The 18,720-nt window shown below is 38.8% G+C and overlaps 1 protein-coding gene across 3 annotated transcripts; it reads left to right on the top strand.

Moving 5' to 3' along the window:
• LOC144646064 (metabotropic glutamate receptor 3-like) lies at positions 1–11,940 on the top strand. Of its 3 annotated transcripts, none has more exons than XM_078505590.1 (6): positions 1–941; positions 6,220–6,889; positions 7,175–9,050; positions 10,199–10,301; positions 10,422–10,600; positions 11,296–11,940. In XM_078505590.1, exons 2-6 carry the CDS (start codon positions 6,241–6,243, stop codon positions 11,918–11,920), a joined length of 3,432 nt encoding a protein of 1,143 aa, XP_078361716.1. In that variant the 5' UTR covers positions 1–941; positions 6,220–6,240; the 3' UTR covers positions 11,921–11,940. The 3 variants fall into 3 exon arrangements, with proteins under 3 accessions (XP_078361716.1, XP_078361715.1, XP_078361717.1); XM_078505589.1 differs by lacking the exon at positions 1–941 and adding an exon at positions 3,671–3,752; XM_078505591.1 differs by lacking the exon at positions 1–941 and adding an exon at positions 3,671–3,752 and having other exon boundaries at positions 11,300–11,439.
• The last annotated feature ends 6,780 nt before the right edge of the window (positions 11,941–18,720 follow it).

The following is an 18,720-nucleotide window of genomic DNA, read 5'->3' as shown; positions in this document are numbered from 1 at the left end:
AAACGCCCACTATTATTTCCCTTTTTTCATTCTCATACAGCACCCTGCTAGCTAACTGTGGGATGTCTAGGAAACGCTCCATTAATTTTTCTCTGTTTTTGAATAAAAGCGAAATTACAAAGTTATGACTCGGTCGAATGGGTGCTGTCGTCGTTTCACACCGACGCGAGCGACTTGCGGCGCAAAAATTACTCGCGTTCGCTTTTGGTGGCTACGCATCAAAGGATATCATTGTTTACAAGTCGCTTGAGATCAAGATAATGTCACAAATGATTAATTCATCAGTTTCCCCCACCTGCCAGTTATAAAACTCACCTGCACGATATCGGCGCCCTCAAAACAATGATATGCTAAATCCCATATCCAGAAAGACCGCGAACCACATGGCTCACTGAGCTACGAGCGACATCAAGACGACTGAACGAATTTGAAACTCGACTACATCTTACGGTATTTTCTCGTCGCTCAAAACTTAGTGTGGCTATATTGCAACAAGTGGCTTCCTCGTAGACTCAGTAAATTAATTCCTCTCAGCAACAAAAGGCTTTCTTCGCGAACCAGTACAAATGATCCAGCTTGATATGTTTACTGCGTGTACAAAGACCACATTTGAAAGCAAATGAGATGCTAAGTCGATGAACAAGTTGTACAACAAAAGCTCATTGACGAAACCACAACGTGCTCAAACATTTTTATAACGTAAACAAGTTTTGAAAGGAGCGAAGAATTAATCGGGCCTGCTTTGCGCGTGCCAAACGAATTGATACCGTTGTGCTTTGTTGTGGCCGAGTAAGAACTCGTACAATAATAGAGTTGGCCGGAAAATTTATACGCCAGAGGAACTTTCGTCCGCGTTTATCGTCCTCAACGTTATCACACGGCGTTTAAGAGATCATTACTCCATTTTGCAGACAGATTTGAAGGGCAGAACATCAGTAGAGGTTAGTTCTTCTCTTATCGCTTAGATGCTAACGACTCACTATTTATTGAGTAGACAAAGTTGATAGTCAGTCGAAACAACCAATTTGTTTCGAATCACTGATAGGCAGTACTCGTGATCATATTACGAGAAAAAAAGGGGAATTTTAACAAGAATGGGAGGAAAAATTGTTTCATTGTCACTTTAAAAACCGCAATGTTGAGGTCACTTGAAGCAGGCAAACCTTTTTGGAAATAACTTATTTGTCAGTAATTAAGAGCCATATTGAATGTTTGGGCGTGGATCACACTACCAAAACATAAAGCGAAGAATTAAAACAAGCATACAATTTTTTAAGTAAATATATATTTTTATTTTTTTTACCACACTGGACATTTTCAAATCTAAAGGATTTTTTTAAAATTCCAAAATAACTCAGTTATTCACTTAATATTCAAATCGTACAAAAAACTTTTATAGTACAATTTTAAGCAATAAAGAATTCTCCATGGTTACGCATCCCTACTGCGATGGCATCAAAACGAAAATTTTGATTTAAATATGAACAAAGTTGGGTTAACCCAAAACAACATTAATGTTAATTCAACGTTAAAATTTATCATTTTTTTTTTCTAATTTTGCTTATTTTCGCGAAATTTCTTTCTTGCGTGCTTCGGTCACAATTTGTTATGTTTTGCAAGTCAAAAGTAAACAGATTAAGTCTAAATTCAAATTTGTCCCCAGCATCGAACATTTAAGGGCAAAATGGAATGAAAATGACAACATGGCACACGTGCAGATTGTTATTAGAATTTCCGGATAACAATTTCGAACGTGCGTCATGAACAGAACTATACACAACACTAGAAAAAAGCTGTACCAAGACCCTCGGAAATGATTTAGTTTCTTGTTTTGATAAAACAGCTTTCCACAATTGAATAAGAAAGAAAACATTAAAGCTTATAATTTTTAACCTCTGCTTCAAGAAAAATGCTTACGAATATTTTATTCACTTAGCTTTCGACATCTTTAAAGAATATTTTCCTAACACAAATTTCGAGCTGCCTTTTATTTTACATGAGCTAAGGTACTGGAGGTTATTAAGAATGGGATATTTTTTTTCTTTTTGTCATATCGATTCATACCAGAATTAAATTGAATTTTATAACTTTCGCCTACATACAACCAAAAATAGGCCTTTTTGCGTCATAATATAAACAGACTGGACGGCTGAAGCTGTGAGTCACATTGTATTACCTTCACAAAGAAAATTCGAAAATAAAAACAGATTTTTCTTAAGTAACTAACCGCTTATATGCGACAGAAACTTGTATTTAAAACTGAACTTCATAAATTTTAACCATAAAAATTCTACAATGCATTTCAACATGTGGACAAACTTCCCTTTTCATGAGTTTTTGCACGCCTTGAAAAATGATCTTTCTCTTCCTGGTTACAAGAGGAACTTTAATTGTCAATTCACTCTTTCGGTATTAGGAAGAAGAAAGAAAGTAAAACCTGCCACTCATTTCAAAACGAATGAATGTAAAACCACTCTCCCTTTTTGTTGCCGCTATTGTCGTTGTCGAATTCCCGTCACCCTTTGCGCTCCCACCTCGCTCGTCTCTGTAAAACCACGAGTCGACTGGGGACGAATAAGGCAAGAATTGAATAAATTACAATATAAACGCCAGTGTTTTCCAATGTTTTACGTCCTAACTTCTTTACTAAGGAATGCCACTTAAGTCATAGGAAGTTTACAAGCGATAAACGGAATACCAAATTAAAGAACTTCAAAGGGTGAATAAATAAAAGCGCTTTTTGTGTCAAAGGGAGGGATTTTATTGGAGAAAAAAACTGTCACAAGAAAACCGCAGATCGAATTGTTGACTGTTTTCACGCGGTGTGGGTTAATCTTTTGTCACAGCTCCAAGCACGCAACACTCTGAAAAGTTCGCCATTATAAGACAAATACTTGCTAGTTTGTAGCTCATCTCTTCCAACCGCTACAATTTTCCGATCTATTTTGCAATTTTACAATTACAACAAGACTCTTCACCGCAAGTTTGTGCAGAAGGATGTCGGGCGGTTAACCGCGAACTCAAAGAAACCATTTACGAATTCCGTCCCGAAACCGAAAGCACAAGTGGAAAATAACTCGGCCGGTTGCTTTTTATCAGTGTTCGCGCGCGGTAACTTCGAAAACACAGGTACTTAAAAATATTTAGATTTGTAGATTCATTTTTTTTTTGTGCCAAGTTAATGAGTCTTCCTTAAGTATGTTAAATGCTTGCTTTTGTTTAATCTTCACTTTTAAATATAAAACGTTTGTTGGCGTAACAATTTTTCGTGTACATGCAATTTTCAGCATCTTTTTTATAATATAAACATAATTCGATTCTACTTATTTTCCGTGTTTTGAATCAAAACATTGGATAATAAATTAAACGCGTGGCTAATCAAGCTTGTGTTTCATTTCAATATACTCAGCTAGCTAGTACTGCAAAACAACTTTGTACAATGATCGTTATTGAAATTGTGTTTTGAAAAAATAGGGCTCTTACTATTTTGTTTTAGCGGTTTTTCTTTGTTGAGCACAGACTTTGTCTGTTGGTTAAGCGACAAAATCGATATAAACCATTGCAAATTTTCAATTTCAATTTACAATATCCTGATAAATTGGCACTTTAACTATGTCAACTATGTCAAACAATCAAAATATTAAATATATTCATGCTAATGAAACAGAAAATCAATATTCGAGGTTTCGTGAGGCATAATTTTAACCGCATTGATGAGAACGCACGAAACTTCCATGGGAGACACACTTCAGGTGAAATTTTACTTCTATCTCTAGCCTAACATCAAATTCCGAAATTTTCTGCTTAGCAGGGTGATTTTAAAAGTACTAGTATATTTAATTTCTAGCTTCTTCTATGAACTTCACATTTTGTGTACACTAATTTGGAAGTTGCGCCAACAGAATTTGGCGGTGATTAAAAATTGCAGTTTGAAAAGTAAATTTAGTCGGTAATCTAGCAATTTTACAAGGGACATTTTAAGCGGCAGACACCATACTACTAAACATAAGAAACTCCTGCGAAGGGCATAGAAATTTCAAGCAAGAACGATCATGATTAAAAACTCCGGTATTGCTGATATCATTAAATTAGAAGGGAGTTATTCGGTCGCTAGCAACAACAGAGCTTTCCGTCCAAAACAAATGTAAGATTGAATTGTTCTTTTTGTCTTTACAAGTTAGTTTTGTCTAGTTCTTGTCCTTTTGCGTTAAGCGCTGTCGGAGTCTAATCAGCAGGAAATTGAAATTTTTCACCGATACTGAACTCAATAATTTCGTGCGCCGAACGAATCTAATTTGGGCGAAGGTCCATTTTTAAAGTTTGAGGCCACATACTGGGACGTAAGTCTTCTATTGGTTATTTAACTATAGTAGTTTATATCGGCTTAAATCTTGTACCAAGGCAATAGTACCGTGAGAGATGTTTCTATGCTACTTGACCTTCGTTCTCAAAAAAGGCCAAATCACATGTATTGACCCATGAAGCCTGAATTTGACTGATGCTTTGCTATTGGCATTTTTAAGTTGATTATGAGTAACAAAGTGCCTGCTATTTTTTGTTTAATTTTTTTTTGCTTACTGATCTAGCCGAAATCTATAAGGAATTCAGTGTAACCTTTTCAATTTCTATCTTGAAATCGGATCAATTCTTTTTTACTAATTGTAATCTATTTCTTTCAATATTACGTAGTTGTGAGCCGTTTTGCTATATCAAAATATCGAGCCGACAAAAACCCACGCAGGAGCGACAGTTTTTCTGTCCCCTCGTCTACTGAGTGATGATATTTTAGAGGGAATCAGCTCTAAAAAAATTGTTTATTTTTTCAAAGTCTCTCCGACCTTATTCATGATGTGAATTTGAATTTAACTTTAGTTAAACTCAGTTTTGGTTGTAATTGTTTTAATACAATTATCTTATCTTGATCATCATTGGCTATCGACCACAAACATTTAATTTTGTTAAAAACGCCGAATTTTCTCGATAGCTATACTAATAAAATTATACCAACAAAAGTACCTATTTAGATAGAAAGGTAATATCCAGATTAACATACCGCCATTTAAAATATAATGAAATTATATTTGCAATTTACATGTAAAGAGATAAAGTGCCAAAGATATTTTAATATCATAATAAAAGATTTGGCGCTGGCTTAAAAAGAAAAAATACGATAAAATAAAAATGAAAATTTTGTGACATGTAACAAAGACGGATCAATTCAATCGAATATCTTCAAACTTCGTCAGTTTCTAAGAGAGTGAAAAAGTTAATCCTTTTTAATTTTTGTTACAAATATTCCTGGCTAGAATTTGGTATTTTTCGCATGATCCATATTTGAATACCATTTTAGATTCCTACAAATATCAAATGTTATTGATGGGACTGGCATTCAATCCAAACTTCACATATTTTAAGGCTAAAATCAGCCAAAATTTTCCTTACTTCTTTCACAAATTTTTGCTCTTTCATTGGGATAGTTTGACTGAAAATCTAAGTTTTTTTTTCTGAGGCGATCGGGTCCTTAATTTTTTGTTATAGAGAGGCAAAGAGAGAGAAAGGTTTATCGTCTGCAGAATCACAAGTCATAGACTGAAAAGATGAAACATATTCAAAAACAAAAGAAAAACATGCGTTTTGTAATCACAAATCTTTAATACCGATTGGAAAATGAAAAAGGAACTCGCCACTTTGTTTTTGTTTTTCACGTTAAACAATGAATTCTTACATTTTCATTGTAAACTTTTTTGGAAATTGAAAAATGCAATCGAAACAGAAACTTCCTTTTTTCCTTTTTTCGATAACCAGAAAATGACCAAAAGATCGGCCACGTATTGTCTTCCTCACAGCCTTTTTTGGATGTCACACAACACTCCCACCTCTTTTTGGGGAAGCGTCGCGTGACATCCCGGCTGCAAAAGAGACTTCGTATTGCCGAAATGGCAAATGTTTTATTCTTTTTTTAGTCAAGTTCGCCTTTCGTTATCCGTCTCCATCTTCTCCAATGTTAACCATTATTGTTTCGTTTTGGCTTGTTGTTTCCTACTTGTTGTTTTTCTACATTGATAACCTATTATTTTAATGTTTACTTAGATTTAAATGTATTTTGTAACGCTGCAAAAAATATTACTTAACATAGATCATAACATACCTCATCTCTTTTGTGATTAAATAGAAAAGCACATCTTTCATAGCAAATTAACATATTAATTTCAACACTAGGTTACCCAACAACGAAGTACAATGATTAGCTTAATTTTCATCGCCATAGCAACACACTTAAACCACGTGACGTGTCAAGATGGCCCCTTGTTGGTGAACGGTGGTATTGTTATTGGAGGCCTGGTACCAATTCACAACCATGACTCCGAAGATCTTGTTCAATGTGGAGATTTAAATGAGAGAGTGGGCATCCAGAGACTAGAAGCCATGCTCTTTGCCGTGGATAAAATAAACAACAACAAATCGATTTTGCGAAATGTTTCCCTCGGACTTGAAGTGTACGACACTTGCTCCAGTGAAACAATAGCGCTCGACCGGGCGTTGCACTTTGTGAAAGACAGAGTATCATCTAGGGAACAACATCCCTCGGGAGATCCCGTAGTGGCGGGCGTCATCGGGCCATCCTTCAGCTCCATCTCGGCCCAAGTTGCGCATCTGTTTCGGTTGTTTCAGATTCCACAAGTGAGCTTTGATTCCACGAGCTATGAACTGAGTGATAAGACAAGATTTGAGTTCTTTTCGCGTACTGTTCCACATGATCTGTATCAAGCCAAGGCGCTGGTAGATATTGCTAAGGCAATGAACTGGACGTACATCTCGGTTGTCTACAGTGGTGACTCTTACGGCACGCTTGGCTTTCAAGCGGTGAAAGAGGAAGCCAAAAAAGCAGGTATAGTCAAGTTTGTCTTGTATCATCTTATGTCATTTAGGAAAAAATCGTAGAAAAAGCGCTGTACCAATCCACAGAATTTGACATACAAACATACATTCAGTTGTGCCAAGCGCGGGAAAACGTTTTGATTTTGCTGCTGATTGGTTGATTAAAGATCTAAGAGCTTAGCAAAGCGAACAAATACTGGGGTACTTTTGACTGTCTTTTGAAAAACACCCTGATAAGAAAAAAACTAACGGTGTTTCAATCTTGATTTTATAACACCAGTTCTTTTACTTTTAGGTATATGCCTTGCAGCAGCGGAGAAAATTGAACTATCAAGTCCACCCGGCACATTTGCAATAATCATTGACAAACTCCTTCAAGAACCCGATGCGAAAAGTGTCGTGGTTTTTAGCAGTCAAGAACGGCAGATCCGAAATCTGCTGCAAGCTGCAAAGGACAAAGGAGCATCCGGGACATTCCAGTGGTTAGGAACGGACGCCTGGGGAAACATGTTGTGGTTGAAGGGATTGGAAGATGTAGCACTCAACACAATCACGGTGTCACCCAAGGCTGTGGAATTGACTGCTTTTAAAGACCATTTTTACCAATTGAAGCCTAAAAATAACACCCAAAACCCGTGGTTTAAAGAGTTCTGGGAGCGACATTTTAATTGCTCAATAAGTAAAGAAGTAGATGGTGAATGCAGCGGGTTAAACCTTACGTTTCAAAACAGTCCGGTAGATAATCGCGTCGCGAGTGCCATGGATGCGGTCTACGTGTTTGCGCATGCGCTAGATGCTATTCTCAAGGAACGGTGCCCGGCGAATAATGATTGTGAACGCATGCGTAATGTATCGGGAAAAGAGCTTCTGGAACAGATCAGAAATGTTTCCTTTGTAGGAGCGAGCGGAAATCGTGTTCATTTCAACAAAGACGGTGACGTGGACGGGCATTTCGACGTTTTAATGTTCACAAAGCAGGGAAATAATTACAAAACTGTTAAAATTGGCGAATGGGATGCAGATTTAAAGCTTCAACTGAGTGTAATGCCAGTATTTAAAGGAGTGTCTTCGTCTTGTCAACCAGTTTGTAAGAACAAAGAAGTTAAAGTGCCGGTAGCTGGAAAAGAGTCCTGTTGTTGGACTTGTAATCTGTGTAACGGAAATCATTTCATAGTGAACGACAGTATCTGCGAGCAATGCCCTCTGGGATACATACCAACGCCTGACGGACGCGCATGCGCAAAAATCGATATAACGTACTTTGGAGAGAACTGGAAGTTTTCCGCGCCAGCCGCCGCTTTTGCGGGACTAGGAGTGATTGCTACGGTGTTTGTAATCTCTGTGCTGATCAAATTTGACAAGACGCCGTTAGTGAAGGCGTGTGGTCGAGAGCTCTCGCATCTTCTGTTAATTGGCATACTGATGGCCTTTAGCACGACATTTGTAACGGTGTTGAAGCCGCGAGATGTGACGTGCATCGTGAGATTCTTTGGGTACGGTGTCGCCTTTACGATCTGCTATGCCTCTCTGTTTATTAAGACGAACAGAATCTCCAGAATTTTCAATCGCAAGAACCTAGCACGAAGGCCCATATTAATCCTACCATTTTCGCAGCTCATTCTCGTCGTGGGCGTGGTCTCAGTGCAGATTCTACTCCTGTCAATGCTCGTGCTCTTACGCACGCCCCGAGCGGAACTTTATTACCCAGAAATCTCCACGGTGTACCTGGATTGTTCGACTTCAGATTTAGACTTTGGACTCTCGCAAGTATACAATTTCCTCTTGATTTCCATGTGCACTGTTTACGCGTTCAAAACGCGAAAAATCCCCAGCAATTTCAACGAAGCGAAGTACATCGCCTTCGCAATGTACGCATCGTGTATAGTATGGCTCGCCTTCCTGGCTGTGTATTACATGGAAGAAGAATACGATCAAAAGCCGTTGATTTTGTGTGTTAGCGTTTCTTTAATCGCGTTTGTTCTACTGGGCTGCCTTTACGGACCCAAGGTGTATATCATTCTCTTTCGACCCCACAGAAACGTGCGCAGGCATGTGAACCCAAGTTTGAGCTTGTCGAGTTTGAGCAAGGAGAAAGAAAAGAAGTCTGGGCATGCGTATGTCGGGGTGAATGACAACGCTGACAACGAGGGGGAAGAGATTGCTGGTAGTAGGTAATGAAGACCTTGTCACTGTCTTTAGAGCAGTTTTCAATTGAGTGTCGTAAAACCAAAACCAGAGTAATTACTCTGGCCAATCACAAAGGACCCAGACAACCCAGTGAACCAATCAAAACTCGAAGCAAATACATGTAGCTGGCACGAAGCGCGGGAAAACGTGCACGAGCGAGTCACGATTGGTTTTGGTTTTAGTTCTGATTGGCTGAGAAAGTGTCGCGAGATTTTTAAGCCAATCACTAAGCATAGTAATGCAAAACCAAAGCAAACGCAATTTACTTTCGACACTCAAGTAAAAACCGCTCTAATATTCAATATTTACATAACACATTTTTCGGAATATTTGACATCCTCTTAACTTACTCTCAGCTTTACTCTCTTCTCAAACTAACAATGTGACAGAAAGCGCAAAGCATCTATAGTCACAAGCAAAGCCCTGCTATCGCGACCGCATCCTTGTTTCCCCAGTTTTTCTCAATACATGTAATACATTATTCTCCCCGGACCCTTTTTGAAAGGCCACGTTAATTCCCCTTCCGTTTTCCCCAAACGCACGCATTGTAGACTTTAGATTATGATTGGTAAAATAAAGAAACGAAATCAGAGTTTTGGACGCTCACTGTAGTGGCAGATGTCATTTTGGAAAATCATGTTTATCGATGGAGTAAAAGCTCCTCATCTTCTACTCAGTTGTCTTAAGGCTTCGTCTTTAGTAATTTTCCCTCTAGAACCCTTCGCACCCAACTAAAAATGGTAACCTTTCATAATTTCCAAATCGCCAAATGATTATATTTCTACAAAAATCAGTAACAACCTAAACCACGGATGGGGAGCACGGATGGCGCAGTGGTGAGAGCGCTCGCCTCCCACCAATGTGGCCCGGGTTCGATTCCGGCCCGGTACCATATGCGGGTTGAGTTTGTTGTTGGTTCTCGTCCTTGCTCCGAGGGTTTTTCTCCGGGTTCTCCGGTTTTCCTCCCTCCACAAAAACCAACACTCCAAATTCCAATTCGTCCTTGATGTACGTACACGTCTTAACGAGCTCCTGAGCTCTTCTGTGTCACGTGGGTAAATAAATTACATTTACAAATTACATTTACACTCTCCTTAGTACCAAAAATAATACAACTATTTGTTTGTTTCAGTGCCGAGGACGCAGTAGAAAAGCATCACACGTCTTCTGATTCCAGCGGACCTGCCTCTGTATTGTGCTTGGGAAAAAATGGTGACAACATCAAAAAGCATGAGGTAAACTTCTCTACGAGACGTAAATTCGCCACAGCTTTTGACAAAATGGCACGACTTTGTGAATTGATACATTTGGGAGCATTTGAATTAAGTTTTATCAATATTTTTCTATTCTTGCAGATGGAGAAGCTGATCAAGAACCTTAAAAAAGAGTTGCTTTCCACAAAGGAATCACTGCGCATGACACAAGACCAACTACTCAGGCGCATACAGAACAGCCGAAGTTGGGGAGACTTGAGAGAAACCAATGTACCACAAGGATACGAGAAATTAAACAGAAAAGGCGAAGCGTGTTCAGGGTGGGTACAATAATATATAGCACAGTATATTTTTCTTGTCACTTAGACATTTTAGTGTCATCTTTTATTTACCAAACTAAGCATTCCACGTCAATTTTTGTCAAAGCGTCTAAAACAAACTGATTCCCAGGTATAATTAACTTCATTGCTGGGCCTTGAGAACGAGGTTGGCGTCTAGATCTAATAAGAGTTCGGAACATGTCGGGCTCTTTCCGGTCGGAAACTTGTACACGACTAGTTTTCGTTTTCCGAATTTTTGCTGAAGTGGTCAACTTTCGAGAATGGTGTTCATGTTGTCTTTTGATTAGACAGTTATAATCGTCTAACAGCATTAACTTGTGCACTGAACAATTTTTCCTAAACTACAGAATTCAGACCAGCCTTCGAATACGAAATAAACACTCTAGGTGCTAAAGACGTGAAAATTGGTCAAAAGTAATATCATTAAAAGTTCAAGTGTGTGGTCAAAATTCCACTGGTTACCATTCGTTTATATCAACAACAGTTCTCTTTTGAGTTTTGCTTGTAAACGAGAAAGTCAAGCTGATCACCACATATAGAAAGGTCTTTGAAAGTAGCAGTTCCCCACCTGCACATCCAACGAGTTAAACCCCCCAGTTCAGAAGCCTCTGGTTACTCTTATTTCTAACCTGATTTCTATTTTCAAGTGATCTAATTATGTGCATTTTTGTCAGGAAGACTTTAAATAATGGAAGAGTAAAGGCACCAAAGCTGCATAACGACGACGAAAAGCAGGAAGAAAAGCCATTGCATAAATTAAGGGACAATAAACAATCAAAACGACAGAAATTGCTTCGCAGTGGAAAGTCTTCACCATCGCAACAGAGGTTGTTAGCGTGTGTTCCACGGGGTGACGTCACAGAAGAAAACTACATGCGCAGACATTTTGGGGACGAGTTAGCTGAACACAAAGTTGCGGGCTCAGACATAGGCTGCACAGAACTAAGTTCAAAGGGTAGTAACGCTGACAAAGAAATCGCAAGGGAAAAATTGAATTACACAGACAAGAGACTTGCAAATAAAAGATTTATTCACGATAGGTGGGTAAGTGAGAATACGCCTCGAAGAAATAGTTTCGACGACTCTTTAATAACAAGAAGAAAATCTGAATCTGATATTGACATTAACACAGAATCAACTGATCAAAATTTGTTGGAAGAAGAGGCAATAAAAAGAAATGATAAAAGGCAAAGGGAAAAGGATAGATATATGTCAGATAAACAAACTGATTGTGAGGCGTGTCAAAAACTTTTGAATGACGGAAACAAAGACAACAGTGTTGTATGCACTGCATTATGACAAACTGCAGTTCCTTTCAGTAGTGGGAGAGAAAAGAAGAACTATTAAAAGAGGTGATTTATAATGGAAGTCACTGAGAAGTTCCCCCTGACGATTGTCCCAAAGAGAAAAGAAGGACTATTAAAGGGGCCATGTCACGCGATTTTAGGCAATTTTGGCACTGACCAACTGGTCATACAAATAACAAAATATCACACTTACTGCTTTAAACTGCAGAGGAACTCAAAAGAAATACAAAGGCCAAAAAGAGGCATGGATGGGCAAAATTCGAGAAGATTAAAACGGATTGCGTTCGGGTAAACTTGAAAAACGTCGGCCCGACATTTATCAAGTTTATTTCAATTTGTCTGAAAGTGTCATTTACAATTCTCAAAATTAAAATCAACCTTGTTTGTTATGTGGCCGTAATTTTGCCAATAAAAGACTTTTGTGCTGCCAATTTGAAGGTTAGAGCTGTTAATTAACGAAAATAAATAGAATTACCTAAAATACCGTGACCTAGCCCCTTTGATAGAGGTGATTGGTAGTGGAAATCACTGAGAACTGAAAAGTTTTTCACTAAGAAACGATAATCCTAAACCATGAAAAGACAAAGTAACATGAAATAAGTGAAATTGTCATCGAAAGAAGCATGCTTGATCCCAGAGCCCTCCGTCCATGGCTTTTGCAAAATTGAGGTGCCTGGGGTCAAGAATGGCTTTCACCTGCTTACATGCATGGAACCTGAGCATATCAAAATACAGTAAACCTGAAATTTCGTTAAGCGTAGAATAATGCAAAACCAAAGGAAATGCTGATAAGCTTTTACGCTCAAATAAAAGCCGCTCTGATTAACTGATTGTTTTTGTTTTCTACCGATTTTTAGACAAAAAAAGGACTTCCACATAGCTAAAAACAACAAGTACATAGTTATAAAGAAGCGTCAAGAAAAATAGAAATAACAAAAGGCAATGGGTAATAATAAAGATAGCCATAGCTATATAGCTACAAACAGTTACATGCATGTATGCGCAATGTTATAAAGTGATTAAAATATGGCTTAATAGTGGTAGTACACGCTAAAAACAATTGTTCGTCCAGTTGAGGAGTTCAAAGCCTTTAGGTATGACGAAAGGCTCGGTATCAACTGCCGCAGTCAAGATTTTAACGCTAGAAATGAATAATAACTAAATAAGTAAATAAATAAATAAATGCATAAATAAAGCAAGTGAATGAGTAAGTCAATAAAAGAATGAATTAATGTATAATGTAGTATATAAATAATAATTCTGAAAAGAATCTAAACTAAGAACCTATACAGAAATAGATATTTATTAAAAGTTTGTTTAGCGCGTTGGTGGTTGGCTGTTGTTCGACTCATATTTGTTCCAAGGGCGGGTAGCCCCTATAAAGGACTATAAGGAAGGCTCCGCCCAAAAGGGGTGCCTTTTCAGGCTGTAGGTTATATAAAAGGGTTGGAGTTTCAGGAGTTGGAGTATACAAAAGAGAAGGAAAAACTGTTATTTATGTATTTCATAAGGCCTTTCAAATCAATGCCTTTCTTCGGTATGTGAAAGGGGTACCATTTTGCTATCGTAGGTGTACAAAATGGTTACCTTTTTCTGTCGAAAACGGTATATGAAAGGGTAGGGGTTTAAACTTTGGGGCAGAGCCTCCCCGTGTTGAAAATTTTTCGAGTCAGTTTCCAATACCGAAAGTGTCGGATCAAGTAAAAAACTTCATCATCTTCTGTTAACTATTGTTTTGAAGTTTTCTTCAACTTTAAGGTATTTTTGCACATTTTTGCCTTTTACATAAGACATGGTTGGTCCATCAGGGCCAGACCCAAAAATCAAGGCGATAATGACTAAAATCAGAAGAGAAACTGTTTCAGTTGCGTTGGCGATGGGATCAGTCGCGATATGGTTTCTTCACGACGTGGTGGAGCAACATCAGAACGCAAGCAGAAGTCATGAAAACCGTGCACAACATTTTATTGTCAATGAACGCGTGGCATGCAAAACTAGTATTGCACCTTTAGATAATTGATCAAAAAAGTGCCAAATGGCAAAACAAATATTGGTAATTATTCTCATCCCCATAGCCCTTTCGTTTCTCTTAGCCGGCTGGGCGTTGGCACGAGAAAATGTATGAGAGAGAGAGAGAGAGTCGTTATGTTTCTGAGTTCCGTTTAGGAATTCTTTGTTCCGAACAGCCAATCAAAAAAATTCGAATTAATTCAAAAATCCTTTGTCCCCAGAGCCCTTCGTTTTCTCGTGCTAAGCCGGCTAAGAGAAACGAAAGGGCTATGGGGACGAGAATGATTGGTAATAAGCTTTTCTTGCTTTGCCAGCAATGGATTGTTCTTCAAAACTAACAGGGTATCGGCAGCAACCTCAGAATTCGAAAGAAAACAAACGTCAATGCTAGATATTTATTTTAACCCTTACCACATAGTTTTCCATGTAGTAAATATGTTCTGTAAACATTTTGTCAATTTCTTACTTATGTACCTGCACAAATTCGTAACAAGACGAAGGCGAGCGTCGTCGCAACCATACGAAAATCAGCCATTTTAAAAACTGCATTCAAACAGTACGAAACTACAGTGAATTCTCGAAACTCTTTAGTAACGAAACAGAAGGCTCTAGAGACGACAAAAAAACGGTTCGAAACCAGAACGGAGCACGGGACCACCCGGGCTGTCATGGGACTTAACTTGATGGTTCAAAACCAAAATGATATGCTCTTGGTTTCGATCGTTTTTAATAATCTCTTAAGAAAACTTCAAGTGCCTTTCACTATTCTATCTCAATTATGCTACATTATAGTTGCCTGTATTTCAGAATGGTCTTTAATCTCCCGTTTGTCTCCATTTTGTTGAAATATTGGTTGCTGAAGACTAAAGTATTGGCCCCATTTACATGGAAAGAGGATGATCCTAGGACTAGGATCATCCTCCTTTCATGTAAAATAAAATGATCTTAGTGATAGGATCATCCTAGTACTAGGATCATCCGAGCACCATATGTTTTCAGCTTTCAGTTTACATGTGAATGGTTGCAGTTGGCCCCAACGCTAGGATCATCCTAGTGCTAGGATCATCCTATCTGAGATGAGGGATGATCCTAGCACTAGGATCATCCTAGCGCTAGGGCTAGATGCAACCCTTCACATGTAAACTGAAAGCTGAAAACATATGGTGCTCGGATGATCCTTTCACTAGGATCATTTTATTTTACATGAAAGGAGGATGATCCTAGTGCTAGGATCATCCTCTTTCCATGTAAAAGGCCCCAAACTAGGATGATCCTAGCGTTGGGGCCAAATGCAACCATTCACATGTAAACTGAAAGCTGAAAACATATGGTGCTCGGATGATCCTTTCACTAGGATCATTTTATTTTACATGAAAGGAGGATGATCCTAGTGCTAGGATCATCCTCTTTCCATGTAAAAGGCCCCAAATTATTTATTGTCTTTATTTGTTGTGAGTGTTCGTACTTCTTTTAAGGCTGCGATCCCACAAAGAGGTTTTTTATAATATTAAATTTAAAAAGTCCCATTCAGTTTATTGCTACGATCCGGCTATCAATAGCACTTAATTTTCATATTCAAAAAGGATGCCAGTCCAAGTATTTATTATCGACAAGGCCCCGAATGAATATATTCTTAAGGATAGGAAAGCCCAGTGGGCCTACTGTCTGAGGACTCTGTCTCCTTTGGGTTTAAATGTGGATGATTTGTTTGTTCGGGCAAAGAAACAGTAAGGATCAAGTAAGGTGTATATTCAGATTAGATGCTAAATCTTTGGTACATTGTCTCGCGCACGCACTAGCTCGTTGGTAAACCAAAAACCAAAATATCGGCAAAAGCCAATTTCAGTGTTTTAGAGCAGGGATGGCACAGTGGTGAGAGCCCGGGGGGGGGGGGTACTCCCTAAAATTTACTACGGGGGTGTGCCGCTGAGTCTCTGAGACTCTGGACCTGTTCCAGAGCAAACAAAAACTGAATTTGCGACCCTGTTCCAGACAAACATTGCAAAATAGGTACCCTGCTACAGACAATATCCTCTACGTAAATATATGTAGATATTTGTAAAAACACTGGCGTATATCACAAAGCGTTCACCTGACTTCGTCTGTGGCTCGGACATAAAGCGATAAGAAGAGCAGAGTTTCATAGCTAAACTTGATCGTGTTTAATCAGGATTCTGGGAAAAAAAATCGACCCTGTTCCAGAGTCAAAAAACTGAATTCTATAACCTGTTCAAGACTCAGAGAGGCAAAAAGCATACCCTGTTTAGCGGCACATACCCGTATAGCCCTTATATGGGAGTATCCCCCGGCGGTGAGAGCGCCTGCCTCCCACCAATGTGGCTCGGTTTCAATTCGCGGACCCGGCGTCATATGCTCGTCCTTGCTCCGAAGCTTTTTATCCGGGTTTTCCGGTTTTCCTCCCTCCACAAAAACCAACACTTCCAAGTTCCATTTCGTTTGGGAATACACGGCTTCACAAGCTCATAGCTAGAAAAGTATCCTATTCCGCACTGCAACAATCATCGCATCGCATTTAAGATTGGGGATAAAATTCTTCGACCCGACAAGAGTCGCAGTGCAAACTAAGTTCATCATGGGTGGGTGGGTAGGTAAAATTGTACCATACAAAAGACTCCCAACAATATTCACCAAACTTACCAGCTGGCTACTAATCGCACTTGGCATGTTCCTTCCGCCGCTGCACTTGAACAATGTCAATTTATTCATGATTTGTAGTACTTATATGCGATGCTGATAATTTATGCAGTGCGAATAGTAGAAAAGACTCGCAAAACACGCGAAGTATATTCCAAGTATTCAACTTCTACCAGTGTAAAACATGAAAAGATGATCCTAACGTTGCAGATTGTACTTTGAATGAATGAATGAATGAATGAATGAATGAATGAATGAATGACTTTATTTAAGTGTCGGTGGAAGTATTTAGCTTATAACAGCCGAATTGTGGTCTCTCTTCTACGTTTAAATCAGGCTTAAAATGAATTTAAATTTACAATGTGCAATGAAAATTACAATAAATTTACTATATTTAAATTTACCATAAATATACTATAAGAAGAAATGAGAAATGAGATTTTTCAACAATAAATTATAACGATCAATGTTTGATGTCAGAGTACGCTCTCGAGCTATCTCTGCCTTGGCTGGCTGACTTTCATTGTTCCTTGATGACAACGTGGATGACGTCATCTTGGAAGGAGTGTGATGGACGTCACCGCGGTAAAACGTAAAAAATAAGAAAACTACTTCAAAGATAAGGTTTTTATTTCCACTGTTCAAAGTTCGATACTTAACAAGTATTCTCCTGGTTTACTAAATTGTTTGGAACTTTACTAAAAAAGTTCTAAGTGTTTGAAAACGGCGAAATGCCGACTGTCGGCGCCATTGTCAAAGCAATTTTGTTCGGGTGCGGAGCATTTTAAAAGTAAAGAATCCCGTTTGAGGGAACTGAAAAATATATTTACCCTCAGCAGCTATTTTACATATCCTTACCGATGCTTCCACGTTAACGTGAATGATTTCTCTCGAAATAATAAAACAAAAACAGCCTCAGACGTTTGACCGCGGTGAAGTGATGGACTGGGTTTCTAGAAGGCAATCACTGCACTGACGTATCGATCAAACCTATTCCCCAGGCCTCCTCGGCTCCTTTGACTAAAATGAGGGCGCCGGGCGGCATAATGCATCTTTGGACGCCATAAATGAAGTCAGATTGTGCTTTTTAACACAAAATTATACAAATAATCAGTCGAAAATCCAAAATAATGCTAGCAGTGCTTTTCTGGATAAAATGTAAAAAAAAAAACAAAAAATGCTCGCGGAGCCAAATAATGCCAAAAAGTGCTAGCACTTTCGGTAAGAACCTAAATATGGCCCCTCTCTCCTGCAAGGCCGTGGCTCTACTCGGGAGCCTGTTGGCAGGCCACCTCTCTCCTGGTATCTGTTTATTTGTGCGAGAAACTGCACAGTTTGTTTGTTTGTACAGAATCAGGAAGAGAAGTGAGTTCACGGGAAGAAAAACGACCCCGGGGGGGGGGGGGGTACTCAAAAAAGTTTTATACGGGGAGGCTCCGTCCCAAGTTCTAACCCCTTACCCTTTAATATACCATTTTTGACAGAAATTGTACCCCTTTCGTATACCTTTAACTGAAAAAAGGTACCCCTTTCATATACCTAAGAGACATGGCGTGTACTTAAAATAGGACGTTTTCTTGTCATTTTAATGTAGCGCTTAATAAATTAAAATGATACAGCCATAAATTGCGTCTGTTCGAAATATTTTAATAAAAGACACTTTTAAATAGCCAAATGACAGATTTCCATACCCTTTCATATACTCAAACTCGTGAAATCCCTACCCTTTTATATACCTGAAGCCTGAAAAAGGTACCCCTTTCGGGCGGAGCCTCCCCGTATAGGCCATTATAGGGAGTACCCCCCCCCCCCGGGAAAACGACTGGCTTTATTAATAAGGTTCTCTTGCACCCGGGATTGCCAGCATGAAACCTTTTACTTTGGTCAGTTACGAACTTAAAGCAATCCTTAAAACTCTTTGAAAAAATAACGTCACAAGATGTTTGCCATTTCAGAAATCGCTATGTGGCACTCTTCACCGAAAAAATATCAATTTTACGGAGACCTTCGCTACTGGTGCTTTTAGTGCGGCGTGACTATCAAATCCGGCGTGTCACGCAATCACTAGCTCAGCTTATACGGAAACACCGGAATTTCCGCTGTTTGTCATTAGACATGTAAAGCTGA

This window comes from Oculina patagonica, chromosome 3, assembly GCF_052425735.1.
Source record: "Oculina patagonica isolate OP01 chromosome 3, crgOcupat, whole genome shotgun sequence".
NCBI classification, from domain to species: domain Eukaryota; kingdom Metazoa; phylum Cnidaria; class Anthozoa; order Scleractinia; family Oculinidae; genus Oculina; species Oculina patagonica.
Note: the sequence above shows the minus strand (reverse complement) of the source record. Positions and strands in the feature narration are given on the sequence as shown.

Coding starts and splice junctions, on each gene's coding strand:
- LOC144646064 (XM_078505589.1), top strand. CDS start 3,714: ATGAGAACGCACGAAACTTCCATGGGAGACACACTTCAG. Junction 10,302..10,421: donor ACAACATCAAAAAGCATGAG/GTAAACTTCTCT, acceptor CTATTCTTGCAG/ATGGAGAAGCTGATCAAGAA. Junction 10,601..11,295: donor AAAGGCGAAGCGTGTTCAGG/GTGGGTACAATA, acceptor CATTTTTGTCAG/GAAGACTTTAAATAATGGAA.